The following is a 14,637-nucleotide window of genomic DNA, read 5'->3' on the forward strand; positions in this document are numbered from 1 at the left end:
CACAAACCCCCCCACCCCCCTGTTTATGACCACGTGGTTTAGGAACGACCCCTTAGGTTGCATTAGGTAGTATCTACACAGGTCGGGACGCATGGATGTGAAAAAGACGGCTGAGCATATCTTTTTCGTGTGCCCTCGTTTCGTGCGTGCGAAGTGTGACATGATGGTAGTGAACGGGCCAGGCACTACTCCGAACAACTTAGTTGGAGTGTGGTTTGTACAGCCGCCTCACATATGTATAGTACTGGAGCAACAACGTGTGTGGCGGGTCAACCATCAATGCGCTAGTGATAGCTAACTGCATGTCTCCAGGTAGTTACTACCCAAGTAACACACGTTGGTATTGAATAGTTGACGTTACCTATTCCATGACATCAATATCACCAGAAAAGCGCAAAACATGAAGGCTAGTAGAACAAGTACCGATAACTGCATGAAAGCAAGCCAACTTGATAAAATTAAGTGGCAAAATACATCTCGAGCACTAATACGGCAATGCGCAAATCTGTTGCTATGACAACTGTTAACCAGCGCATGCGCAAATGTGTTATGTCTGCGCAGTGCAACTAGATCGGCAATTTATTTTTTCAGTGGCAGTTTTAATTGATTATAAAATGATGACAAGAAATAATATTCAACCATTCAAAAAGAGTTGTTTCTTTCGCTTGAATATTAAAATTGTTTTCGCATAGTTTCAACGTTATCTGGAAATAAAATCTAACAAAACTAGAAAACGTTGTTAGATATACAATAACAAAAGTCTGAAGTGATATTGGTTACACTGCAAGGGTTTTGTTTATCTTTTGGTGGCGCGTCAAAACCGCTCCGAATAAATATAGAAATCGTGCATATAATTTGAATAATAATTTGATCAAGTAATTTTAAGTTAGGTGTTAAATGCTACGACTACTGTACTATGGAAAAGCATTTTACAGGTACGTAGTGTTGTTATTAGATTGTGTAATGTCTTATGAAAAGACCAAGTGATAGTGATTGTCATTCTTGAACTCATGTTATTAAAAACATCTCCAAAATCAGAAAAAACTGATGAAAAACAACTTCAAACACAATATAATAACACACGTTTTCAATTGCGCTTGTAGTACACTTATATGACTACTTTCGTTGTTACTTATTTTCTAACATGTTTTGTGTGTTACTTGGGTATGAGGTATGAGAGTAAAGAGGGTGCATGAAGAGAGCTTCCCGACGTAATTCTTAACCGTCGTTTCTAGATTTGAGAAGCTTAAGTGTGTTCGGTTAAATTCAACCTCACCCCCTAAGCTCTCTCCTCAGGAGTCAGTCAGCAGATTTGTCCGGGCCCTTGCAAAAAAACCTCCTCTCAGATTGACTATATTCTGATTAACGATCGGCATTCCACATATATCATCAATATGCGGTGCATTCGAGGCCCAAAGGTGACCTTTAGCTGGCAGGCCAACGAATACAAGTTGAGTTATCCAGATATTGTCAGCTAAAGGAGTTGCTGCTGAGTACTTACAGTCGGAAGGTTGATGTGCGGTTTGGGAAGCTGGCTGGAGACTTGAACACTGGAGCTTGATGAGGTTAGAGAAGCTCGTAAAGAGCTAATCAACACAAATCCGTTAGAAAGAACGGTCTCCCAGGCAAATTTTTCAAAGTCAGGAGTGAGCAGCTATTGCGTGCAATCCATCGATTCATGCTAAAAGTTTAGGTCGAAGACAAACTACCAGCGGACTGGTTGGACGGACTCAATTACCCAGTTTATAAGAAGAGTCACACTCCTCAATTCAGCATAGAAAATTCTATCTTACATCCTGTTTCATAGACTGAGGCCGTTGCAAGAAGCTTTCGTTGGAGAGTATCAGTGAGAAACCGCACCGTGAAGGGCGATTTATGTAAACTTGCAGACTCATCATCGATTTATAGACTTCAAAGTGGCATGCGATTCAGTAACGCGCAAAGAGCTATGGCAGATCATGCTTGAACACGGTTTCCCAACAAAACTGGTTAAGCTGATTCGTGCCATCCTAGATTCATTATGCGTCAGGATAGCAAGCGTAATTTCGGACTCGATCATGACATGGGATGTTCTGGAGCAAGGTGATGGGGTCTCGGATCTATAATTTAATATTACTTTGGAAAGTATAGTACGGATAGTTGGCGTGCAACGAAGCGGTAATATTATCGCGAAATCTCATATGTTCCTTTGATAATGATCGTCGGTATTAATCGCAGAGCAGTGGAAGAGGCAAGCGAAGCAGCGAGAGTTGAACTCATCATCAATCCTGCCAAAACAAAGTACATGCTGGCTGGTAGACATTGTGGTAGTTCGTCGAGTGTAGGATCCTGAGTTAAAAACATGACGAAAAACTAAAGAATGAGGTTTGACGCAGGCGCCAACAAGTGTACCAAGAATACCAACACGAAGATAATAAAATACGACAGGCTACAGTAGGCTGGCTACTTGGCATGAATGTTGGAGGAGCGACTAGCGAATGTGATATTCAGCAGAGAATCCGTCAGAGGTCCTCGGTAGACCCAGTACTCGTTGGATTCGTGTTGTGAATGAGGACGCCCAATCGGCGCGTGTTAGGAGCGATTGGAGAAGGCTATTTCAAGATCGAGCGATGCGGAGACGTATTCTTGACTAGGCAGCGGGCGTCGTCTGTCGTCGTAAAAGTGGAGTAAAACAAGTAGATCATGTGATTTTACAGAATTCTAAGATTCTGAGTGTCGGGAAAATTTGATTTGGAGGCGATTGAGAAAGTCATTTTAGTTCTATTGTTGTCACCGGTTAGGTCTAGCGGCGATTTATTTGTATCTGTGCAATGGTGCTCTACAAGAAGATTTCGGCAGCTTTTGTGATTTGTAAGGAAAATATATAAACAAACTTTTGATGGTTGGCATGTCCTAGTGGTGATTTTTGTACCGGAGCGCTAACATTTTCGAACAGTAACAGCATGATTGAAATCCACTACTACACTTCACTCGCTTCATGGAGCTTGCCGTGTGTACTATTGGCCGTAAATGAAACCAAACCAATTATTTCATTGACCACTTCCTCAATTTCAGCAAATCATGAAAAAAACTTAACGTCATCCGTGAGCAGCATTCTCAAAATAATTTTCTACAGATAGAGGTGAATTAAAGTCTACCTTTTAATATTAATTTGCTAGCTTGGTAATTTCCGTCGTACACGCATACACGGTAGTACATACCTGGAAACCGGTACTTGGATCTCTCTTTTTGAATTAGTATGTAAAGAGCCAAAATAAAACTAAACTACGAATACAAAGTCTCGAAACGGTCTATGAAACTTCCAGCATTTGCTACAACGCAGTTTAAAATTCCAGTCAAATAGCAGACTACATTTTTTGTTGTGGCGAGTAATTTCACCATATACCTAACCTGTTCAAATTCGTTGCCAGCACAAGGAAACTCGAACGGTCGCTGTTGCTGGTTGCTGTTTCCGCAGAAATCCTGCAATTAAAATTTAGCACGAGACATAACTGGACGGGTACAACCTACCGTAATGTCCAAACTGATGTAGCATGACAGTGGCTGGCTTCTCGACATGCAACGTAGTTCATGATTACAAACCATTGCCACTGCTCGAATGGATGTCTGGCGTTGCGTCGAGTTCCGTTTCGTTAGACCTGGCAGCAGTGTATATTTCGTGGCTGAAAATTGCGCCAGGCAGCAGCGCCAATAACAGCTGTGTTCCCTGCCGCCGCCGCCGCCGCTGTTGCTGTTGTGGCGATGGCGACGTTGAGTGGCAGCTTTACTGTCTCCCTCACTCACACGAAGGTATACAAAACAACGGCCGCGATTTTGCCTTCATTCACTGGAATTGGAATGGCGAATACCGCATTTTGTTACGGCGTGGCCGCGTGGGCACTGGAGCGTTGTTCGCAGAAGTACAGCGCCATCAGCCATGTACAGATGATTTTGGACACCCGATGAAGGTAATCATCATTAGCTTCGCGCGAAAGGATGTTAGAAAATCCGCCATTTCTCCTGTTTTCGCAAGTTTGTGATGGGTGAAATGTTGTGCCAGCAGAGCACTCGTTGTTTGGGCGCTGATGCGAATGGTGCGAATAAATCCTGAGCTTATAGCCTAGGCTGCAACTCCCAGCCAGCAGAGCCTAATGGGGCTGAGATGTTAGCGCTAATGAAACAGTTGGAACTGTATTTAACCAGATGGACCATTCACATGGGGAAATTTAATAACGATGACTCGGGTGCATATGCATGATACCACTAAAATATATCGCAATTACAGCTTGAAATTTCGTTTAATTTAGAGAACTTTATTTCCGGCTTGGCTTAATGCACTGCTATGTTATGGGAAACAATTTCATTGCTTGGGAATGACTGCAACTAGATGATAGGCCAAGGGTATTGCAACGAATTGTATTTAATATTAGAATACGACAGGAAATTTACGATACTGTCTATGTCTATTAAATCTCCAGTTCATTCGAAGTCTTCTTTTCTCGACAGTCCCACAAGGTAACAATGCTCGTTGTTATCAGATTCTAAATCCTTCAAACGTGAAAGTTATGTGAAAGTGAAAATAGAATCTCAATTTGTGGGTCTCCAAATCATTCAATACTGATTATTTTTTTACGTAGAATTACGTCTTACTGTAACATTCTGAGATAGGGGTACACATTGAAAAATCCGTAAACATCGAGAGCGTCATGAAAACTGTCCACTTTCAAATATTCAAAACTCAGTCAGTTTTTAACCGATTTCCTTCATTCTTACTGCAATTGATTGTTGTTTTTATTTCAATAGTGACATTGCCAATAATATGAAGTGCGGAGTACAGAAAACACATGGGCAATATCACAATAGATCTAAAAAAATTGACGAACCTATTGATTACCTACAAAGATACTCCTCAAAAAATATATATTATAATATCAAATTCAAGTTGTTTAGTATATTTGAACGAAGTAATATCGCAAGTTTCGAAAGTGTCTAATTTTACTAAATCGTTTAGCATTCATTCATTTTTTTTTATTTGATGGCTGACTAATGATTAATATTGTAGACGAGGTTCAATATTATACTAATTTTATCATTTGCTTATTCTAGTTATGTTGTAACTGTTGAAATATTCGCTGTTTCTTGTTTTATTTTACTCCTACAACATACTTAGGATGAATTGATCGAAATATGGATCTAATACCTTATGAATTATTATTGAATTTTTTTTGTGCACGATGACCGAAGAATAAATTATGAAATCTTCGGCAAATGTCCTTTTGAACCATATAATATTACTTTTAATGTGGTTCTAAGGGTACTTTGAGACTTGTGAATCCATTTAAGAGTATTGAATCCACTTCTTCAGACAAGTATATCCGTCCTTTGTTTAGCTTTTCCATCCCATTCTAGAAATGTCAAAAGCCATTGTATAACAATATACATTTGAGAGACCTATAAGGCAAGTGCAGCAATCCAGCAAATACTTGCCTGAAGGGCAATAATACAATTACGGTGGATTCTGATAGAAAAAGAAATCAATTTCCTCCAGGCGATAGAAGGTGATCCCGAGAACACAATTTGTTGACCTCTTGATTCATTCTTCACTCGTTTGTCTCACCATTGCGACGGTGAATGCCACACACGTGTTGGCGAATCGACGTCAGCAGTGTACCAGCAACACATACAGGCAGGACGATGAAGCCTCCGATAATTCAATAACATCTGAACCCTCAATCTCACATGTGGCTCCCGGTATAACGTGACCGTAACCGGATATCAGACATCAGTCACACGAAAGTCGGTAATAGGTTTGACGATGGATGCCTTGTGGTGTTGAATTTACACTCACGTAACTGCCAACGATTGAATAATTGAACAATCTACTGGCACCAACGAACGTCGGAGTGGAGCTTTTGTTCAACGCCGACAGCCTCATTTCTATTAAAATGCTATCAGAAAGCTGCACTTTGCGTGAAACTATTTTAAACTAGTTGGACGTCAAAAGACGAATGCTGGAAATTAAACTTTAATTCCAATAAGCCGTACTCACAGTGACCAAATCAAATCATTCCCCTAGCGAGTGTGTGATTAGATCACGCACATGCAGGATATATGGGTGGTTGCTGGGGTGGTAACTCGATATGCCCGAAAGTGGCGGAAGTCACTTGCGTTGTTGCAAGCCGTGTCGTGATCGTCGTACACCATCCAGAGGTGATGTGTGTTAGCGCATGGTGTGAGGCAGAATTAATTGAAAATCAAGTGTACTCAAAGCGGAGAATGAGGAAAACTATCGCGTTCGGGTAACAGAAGTTTATCAGCGTATCCCATCAGTATGTAGATAATAGGGATTCTTACCTAAACTGGTTTCCATCTGGTCGAAGTTTGGGATCATGTGTATTCAATGTTAAATAAGTTCTGACGTTGATTGAGAAGTTAATAAAGCACGTTAATTGATGGCTGGGAATGGGAAAAAAGCGAAACCAGGAGAAGAATCAGCAAATAAATCGTGCTATCAGATAGTGTGATATCGTTGAATGGGTGGAACTGCTGTGCAATCAACGGAAAGCTAATTGATGAAGAAATGGAAGTCAAATGCAGAGCAATTAGTTTTCATCGTTTGTTCCATATTGTGCCAGCCACAAAACTGTGGGATTATATAAACTAATTGAATTTGTTTTACTCGTTCATGCTTCATGCCTTCAAACATATCTAATTAAAATTTCGTTAGAATTGAAGAACATAAATCGGAATCATAACAACTTAGAGCACAAATTTTGAAATTTGAATCTATTGATTTACTTTGAATTCGATTATATAGAACGATAGTAGTGTTTGATAAAGTATTTCCCGGTTGTTTTTTTTTTTTTTTGACGTGAGACTACGTCTTTGTTTTCTATTCTGGTATGCATTCTGTAAAATTTGATAATAACAGCATAACCACATGATGGAGAACAACAACCAATATGTTGATGGATAAATAAAATGTTGAAAAATTTTGTATTACGATAGTTATCATTATTTTTTCATTGCAAAGCGGTAAAAATCGATAAAAAGTATCAAAAACAAATTTACGCGAACAATGAACCAATCACATGCGAGCATTCCTAGCACAGACGACATTAATAGACGCCAACTATTCTCTGTGATATTCTCTGTATCAATATCCAAAATAAAATTGACAGAGTCTCCCCGTCCCAATAGGTCAATTTATGTTTGCTTCCATGAACCTAGACTAATTTGATGTCTCGAAGGTAAAGGTTTTTCGAAAAGTTTGAAACAACCCTTTTTCTTGAACAATTTCTAAACCTGCTGTTAGAGTGTATTGAAAACTGATGTCTTGAAAGAAAACATGCAAGTAAAAGTAACAGTACCGTAGGTAGAGCATATGTGGAGCAGAACGCAGCTAGTTTCTCGTCGTTTATCATTGCAACGGGCACGACTTCTATTCGCGTGCAATCAAAACTGCAATGCTGCTAATGATGGTGATTGAAAGTTTATCTCATGAATATGGTTACCATAAAAGCCATAGATTACTCAACAAGAATTGAACATTTTTGCAACGGTTATAGGTTATTATATTTTTATTGAATTTTATATTTGATATTCACTAAATAATCGTGACCGACATAATAACGAACGAGTAAGTTCCTAAAAATACTAATTTATAGAAGAGTAAGAGCCGGCGAGTGCTTGTGAATTATTTGTCCATTTACTAAGATATATTCAGAATCTTTTTTTACATTTCAACATTGTTAGATGATATTTTTTTATTTTTAACTTTACAATAATATAATATAGGTACTTATATTAGCTGTCTTCGTAATTCGTGAATGTTGGCAAATGAAACAAACTTGTGAAGCAAAACTTTAACTTCGTTGTAATTGTTAAATGTTGTTTGCACACCAAATAAACATTACAGACACAATATCACCAAGTGTAAATAAAGTTCTTTCGAGCGTTGTTGAACGTATTTCTGAAAAAATTAAGGGGTCGCTGAGATTTAAAATACGTAAATCACTAAACAAACGAATTAATTCTATCTGTAATTACAGTAGTTACAGTGTTTAGTCCTACGTCACCATTTCATACAACCCTTGGGCTGTATACTTGTAGTATTTTTTTAATTGTTCTAATATCCCTGACAAGACTGGCAATAGCACAATAGTAACTAAATACAAAACAAATATTTTTTCCTTCAAATGGTTTTTGTTCTATAAATATAACATATTTTAGCAGTTCTTTAAGTTATGACTTTTGCAGCATCCCGGACTTAATTCCTGTCCTTTACACTTAAAATTTCTTGCCGATCCAATTTATTGCCGAAAACGGCACCACTCGGTTGGAAAAGTAATGACAGCTGTCACATTTTTCGTAAATTTCGGTTCACTCAACTGAAACTTCGGCACAAAATATCCGAAAACTCGGTAGTGATAGCTCGTTAATATTATGTGCCGATATTTCAGCTAGGTTGAAACGAGATTCACGTAAAAATATGACAGCTGTCATTTTTTTAATTCGAGCATTTAGTGGTGCCGTTCCCGGTTTTATATTACCGAGACCCGGCATAAAATTTTAATCGTGTTCAGTAGGATGCAGTACGAGCTCCTCGAGATATCTTCCACGTACCCATATGATGACAATTGTGCCAATTGAATCTGCATCTTAATTAGTCTGCTCGGTAAACTCACCGCTGTACAGCAGATCCAGGAACTGCTTCCTACACCGCGCGAAATGCATACACCGTTTGCTGTGTGCATTGGATGCTACATCGCGCAAGTCGAGCAAAAAGAACCGTGCTTTTCGCCGAAATAACCGTGCTTGGACTTTTGTTCAACTCTCAAAGTTATTTGCTTCTTTCGACTTTCATCGTTCACCTTTCTTAGATGGGTGAGGTCAGTTCCGATGTATGTGTGTATGTATATCTGATTATATACGGCTCACATATACACGGCTGAGTGTGGCAGCGTTTTCATGCACTCTATCGAATATTTATCTTCACTTCCAGGTTTAGGATATACCGAACGTTTCCGCCAGAGTACATTATTCCGAATAGGGTACAGCTGGCGCCAGCAAGAAACTGTTTCGTACGGGTTGGCACCCCCACTCGGGTGTCTTCTCCTTTATCGGTTCCTCCTACTCGTCCCACGGCACTGGCGACTGGCGAACAGTTTTTCTGTACAACCTAATTTGCTATCGCTGCTGGCTTTACTCCTTTGTCAGGAAGAAGGAAACGATGGTTTGTTCTTATCCGTGCGAATGTGAACGGCGTTAGCAAAAGCGGGCCAAGTTTTCTCGAGTAAAATATATGTATGGCTTGACGGCTTTTGACGGAAAAGGGTTCATAAAATGTTCTTAGGTGCAACTCTGTGTATGTTCTGATTTTAAATCAACTGACAGCGAATCTGCGATTTCATCTAATGATCCCCCAGTCTGCAAAGTATAGATTTCTGCACACTTCACACTAAGCGATGTTTGAAGCTCGTTCTTTAAGATTTTGATGTTGCAGTTAAAGCACGCTCAGAGATCAAAACTTTTTGGATAAAATAGACCTTTACCGCCTTAATTTCAGTTCAAGAAAATTGCAGAATATAAATGCTTTAAATGAACAGATGTGCAGTTTTCATGGCAAATTTATTTTAGTGCTGATAGAACAGCCGTGATAAAAAATGATAATAATGTTACATTTTGCCGTGCACAATTGTGGGTCAGTCCATATTTTGGCTATTTTATTACTTTTACATGATAATGCATCAAGACTCATTCCGCGTCGAACACTCGACAGAAACGGACGTGCAAAGTGGTCGTTCTATTACAATCCGGTCCGTGTGTACGAATAGCCAAACAAAAGAGTGTATTATTCGCGTTAAAGGCCAACTAGATTGTGAGTTGTGTCGATACGTTCTGTACCCGGCTCACAACTTTGGCTGTATTGGTGCAAATACCAGCTGCAGTTTTGATCTGTGCACCGTGAATAGATCTTTTTAATCCAAGCCCATCAGTTGACAGTCGAGTCCGTGTCGCTGTGCTGAGTGATCTCACACCCGGCTCACTGCTGGTGGCTGTATTGGTGCTGCTGTACTGGTCTGCTGGCTGCTTTGGGTGCAGCTTCGAACGATCGAACAACCACTGCTGGAAGGAAGAAGTAAAGAGGTACGTGTTCTAGTCGGCGCTAGTGCGCTAGTGCGCTACATTTAGCGCAATGGATATAGATCCCTCGCCTCCCGTGCCACCATCCCCGAACCCCTCTGACCCTGACCCTTCTGTTACCCCCTCCCCTGTTCATTCTCCAGTCCCCCCTCGCCCCAGGCTTTACCCGGACGGATCTCAACAGGGCAGCTATACTGTTTATTTTCGTCCAAAGGCAGGAGTGAATTCAAAGCGTTTAAACATACTGCAAATTGCTAAAGACCTGACGAAGGGGTACAAGGCCGTGACCGAAATTTCCAAGGTCCGACCTAACAAGCTCCGTGTCGTGGTCAGTGATCTGGCACAGGCCAATGCTATCGCTTGCTCTGAGCTCTTCACACGCGAGTATCGCGTCTACATACCCGCACGAGACGTGGAGATCGACGGTGTCATAACCGATTCGAGTCTGTCTGTCGAGTGTATCCTAAAAAGCGCAACCGGTTGCTTCAAAAATACCGAAACACAGGCGAAGATTTTGGATTGTAAGCAATTGCGGTCCATGTCTCTCGTCGGCGGTAAAAAAGTTTACACTCCGTCAGACTCGTTTCGCGTTACGTTTGCCGGATCTGCACTCCCTAGCCACGTCTCGATCGACCGGGTTCGTCTGCCTGTGCGATTGTATGTACCCCGTGTTATGAATTGCACCAATTGCAAGCAGTTAGGCCACACAGCCGCCTACTGCTGCAATAAGGCACGATGTAGCAAGTGTGGGGAGACTCATGCGGAAGATTCTTGCAGTGTTAATGCTGAAAAATGTATCCACTGTGGGGAAAACCAGCATGAGCTCTCCACATGCCCGGTGTACATGCAGCGCAGAGATAAAATCAAGCGGTCACTTAAGGAGCGTTCAAAGCGTTCTTACGCTGAGATGCTGAAGAAGACCGTGACCACTTCTACCATAACATCGAACCCCTTTGATCTGTTGCCCTCTGATGAAACCGATTCTGATGATTCATCAGCGGGAACATCTTATGCCAGTCCTGGGGAGTCTAGGAAGAGGAAAAATGTTTCTTCTCCTAAACTTCCCCTTAAAGGTCCTAAGATTTTCCAAAGTGTAATGAAAAGTACGAACAAACCAAACAGTGCTGCGGAAAAACCGAAGCAAACTCCTCCTGGGCTTGCAAATTTAAAGTCCCAGAAGGAGTTCCCAGCACTGCCAGGAACATCTTAAACCCCAGTTGTTCCTTTTGCACATCCAGTTGATGAAACAAACTCTGGATTAGTGAAATTTTCTGACATTGTGGACTGGATTTTTTAAAAATTTCAATGTACCCGATCCAATTAAAATTTTTCTTACAGCATTCCTCCCAACAGTTAGATCATTTTTGAAGCAGTTGACTGCCCAATGGCCCCTCCTTGCAGCGATTGTATCCTTCGATGCCTAATTCAACTGCGTATATGAAGAATTCTATCTCTGTCTTACAGTGGAATTGTAGAAGTATTTTACCAAAAATTGATTCGTTTAAAGTTTTGATAAATAAAAACAAATGCGATGCATTTTCCCTTTGTGAAACTTGGCTTACTTCAAATATTGATCTCAACTTCCATGATTTTAATATTATTCGCATTGATCGAGACACCCCATATGGAGGAGTACTTTTAGGGATTAAAAAGTGCTATTCTTTCTATCGTATTAACCTCCCCTCGATTCCAGGCATTGAAGTTGTCGCATGTCAAATGACAATACAAGGTAAAGAGCTTTGTATTGCCTCAATATATATTCCTCCCAGCGCACAGGTTGGGCAACGGCTGCTCTTTGATTTAATAGAACTTCTTCCCTCGCCACGTTTGATTTTGGGAGACTTCAACTCTCATGGCGTGGCTTGGGGTTCCCCATACAATGATAACCGCTCCTCTTTAATCTATAACCTTTGCGATGACTTCGACATGACTATTTTAAACAACGGTGAAATGACACGTATCCCGAAACCTCCAGCGCGCCCAAGCGCTTTGGATCTATCCTTATGTTCGACGTCGCTACGGTTGGATTGCACATGGAAGGTAATCCTTGATGCCTATTATTGCCTATTGCCTATTCTTATTTCAATTAATAACGGGTCAACTCGCATGCGACCAATTGACATTCCGTATGACGGAATGTCGATTGGAAGTTATACGAGGAAATGATTTCAAAAGCGGTCGAGTCGATTCAACATCATCCACCACTTGAAGAATACAACCTCCTCGCGGGCTTGATTCTCGACGCCGCGTTGCAAGCCCAAACAAAGAAATATCCCGGCGTAACGGTCAAAGAACGGCCTCCCACTCCGTGGTGGGACCAAAAGTGCTCCGATGTCTACACGCAAAGATCCGACGCGTATCTGACCTTCCGGGATACAGACGATGCCGACGACTTTAAACGTTATTCGGAGCTTGATACCAAGTTTAAAAGCTTGACTAAGGCAAAGAAACGCGGATATTGGCGTCGGTTCGTAAACGAGACGTCGAGGGAGACATCAATGAGCACTCTTTGGAACACAGCCCGAAGAATGCGGAATCGCGTAACGGTCAACGAAAGCGAGGAGTCTTCAAGTAGGTGGATATTTGATTTTGCCAGGAAAGTATGTCCGGACTCTGTTCCTGAGCAAAACATTGTTCGCGATGCGTCTCCGGGCCACGACGCGATTGAATCACCTTTTACGATGGCAGAATTTTCAGTTGCCCTCCTGTCCTGTAACAATAACGCGCCTGGGTTAGATAGAATCAAATTCAACTTGTTGAAGAATCTACCCGGCAATGCCAAGAGGCGCTTGTTGAACTTGTTCAATAAGTTCCTGGAGCAAAATATTGTACCGCAGGATTGGAGGCAAGTGAAGGTGATCGCCATCCAAAAACCAGGGAAACCAGCTTCTGATCACAACTCTTATAGGCCGATTGCAATGCTATCCTGTATCCGGAAATTGATGGAAAAAATGATACTCCGTCGTTTAGACCATTGGGTCGAATCAAATGGTCTACTATCAGATACTCAATTTGGCTTCCGCCGTGCCAAAGGGACGAATGATTGTCTTGCGTTGCTTTCAACAGATATTCAGCTGGCGTATGCTCGCAAAGAACAAATGGCGTCTGCGTTCTTGGACATTAAGGGGGCTTTTGATTCCGTTTCTATTGACATTCTTTCGGGTAAACTTCACCGACAAGGATTTTCTCCAATTTTGAACAATTTTTTGCACAATTTGTTGTCCGAAAAGCACATGCATTTTACGCACGGCGATTTGGCAACTTTTCGCATTAGCTACATGGGTCTTCCCCAGGGCTCATGTTTAAGCCCCCTTCTTTACAACTTTTATGTAAATGACATCGACGAATGTCTGGCAAACTCATGCACGATAAGACAACTTGCAGACGACAGTGTAATCTCTGTTACAGGAGCCAAAGCTGCCGATTTGCAAGGACCATTGCAAGATACCTTGGACAATTTGTCTGCTTGGGCTTTACAGCTAGGTATCGAATTCTCTCCGGAGAAGACTGAGATAGTAGTTTTTTCTAGGAAGCATGAACCTGCTCAGCTTCAAACACAATTAATGGGTAAAACGATTTCTCAGGTTTTGGTACACAAATATCTTGGTGTCTGGTTCGACTCTAAAGGCACCTGGGGTTGTCACGTGAGGTATCTGATGAAAAAATGTCAACAAAGAGTGAATTTTCTTCGTACAATAACCGGACAATGGTGGGGAGCCCACCCAGGAGACCTTATAAGGCTTTACCAAACAACGATATTGTCTGTTATTGAATACGGGTGTTTCTGCTTCCGCTCCGCAGCAAACACACATTTGATCAAACTGGAGCGAATACAATATCGTTGTTTGCGTATCGCCTTAGGTTGCATGCAGTCGACCCATACGATGAGTTTGGAGGTCTTAGCTGGAGTACTACCATTGAAAAACCGCTTCTGGAGCCTGTCTTCTCGTATTCTTATCAAATGTGAGGTCTTGAACCGTCCCGTGATTGAAAATTTTGAAAGGTTAATCGAACTTAATTCTCAAACCCGTTTTATGACATTGTATTTCAATCACATGTCCCAAAATATTAACCCTTCTTCGAATATTCCAAATCGTGTCGACTTATCAAATACTTCTGATTCTACTGTGTTTTTCGATACATCCATGATAGAAGAAACTCGTGGAATCCCGGATCATTTACGCGTGCAGCAGATCCCCAAAATTTTTTCCAATAAATATCGAAACATCAACTGCGACAATATGTACTACACTGACGGATCACTTCTTGATGGGTCCACTGGCTTCGGTATCTTCAATAACAATTTAACCGTCTCCCATAAGCTCGATAATCCTGATTCTGTTTACGTCGCAGAATTAGCTGCAATTCACTACACCCTAGGGATTATCGAAAAAATGCCCACGGACCATTATTTCATCTTTACGGACAGTCTCAGTTCCATTGAGGCTCTCCGATCGATGAAAGATGTTAAGCACTCTCCGTATTTCCTGGGGAAAATACGGGAACATCTGA

The 14,637-nt window shown here is 41.2% G+C and overlaps 2 protein-coding genes across 6 annotated transcripts in view; both read right to left on the reverse strand.

Moving 5' to 3' along the window:
* LOC129728352 (uncharacterized) overlaps positions 1–5,914 on the reverse strand; it is a 67,774-nt gene extending 61,860 nt beyond the window's left edge. Inside the window, exons 1-2 of the mRNA XM_055686790.1 lie at positions 5,828–5,914; positions 3,391–3,462 (exon numbers count right to left, since the gene is read on the reverse strand). Of these exons, the coding sequence (XP_055542765.1) occupies positions 3,391–3,462; positions 5,828–5,914 (159 nt within the window). The remainder of the gene's footprint in view (positions 1–3,390; positions 3,463–5,827) is intronic.
* LOC129730604 (uncharacterized) overlaps positions 1–14,637 on the reverse strand; it is a 583,914-nt gene that overhangs the window by 430,455 nt on the left and 138,822 nt on the right. The window lies entirely within an intron of this gene.

Source organism: Wyeomyia smithii, chromosome 3 (assembly GCF_029784165.1).
Source record: "Wyeomyia smithii strain HCP4-BCI-WySm-NY-G18 chromosome 3, ASM2978416v1, whole genome shotgun sequence".
In the NCBI taxonomy this organism is placed as follows: domain Eukaryota; kingdom Metazoa; phylum Arthropoda; class Insecta; order Diptera; family Culicidae; genus Wyeomyia; species Wyeomyia smithii.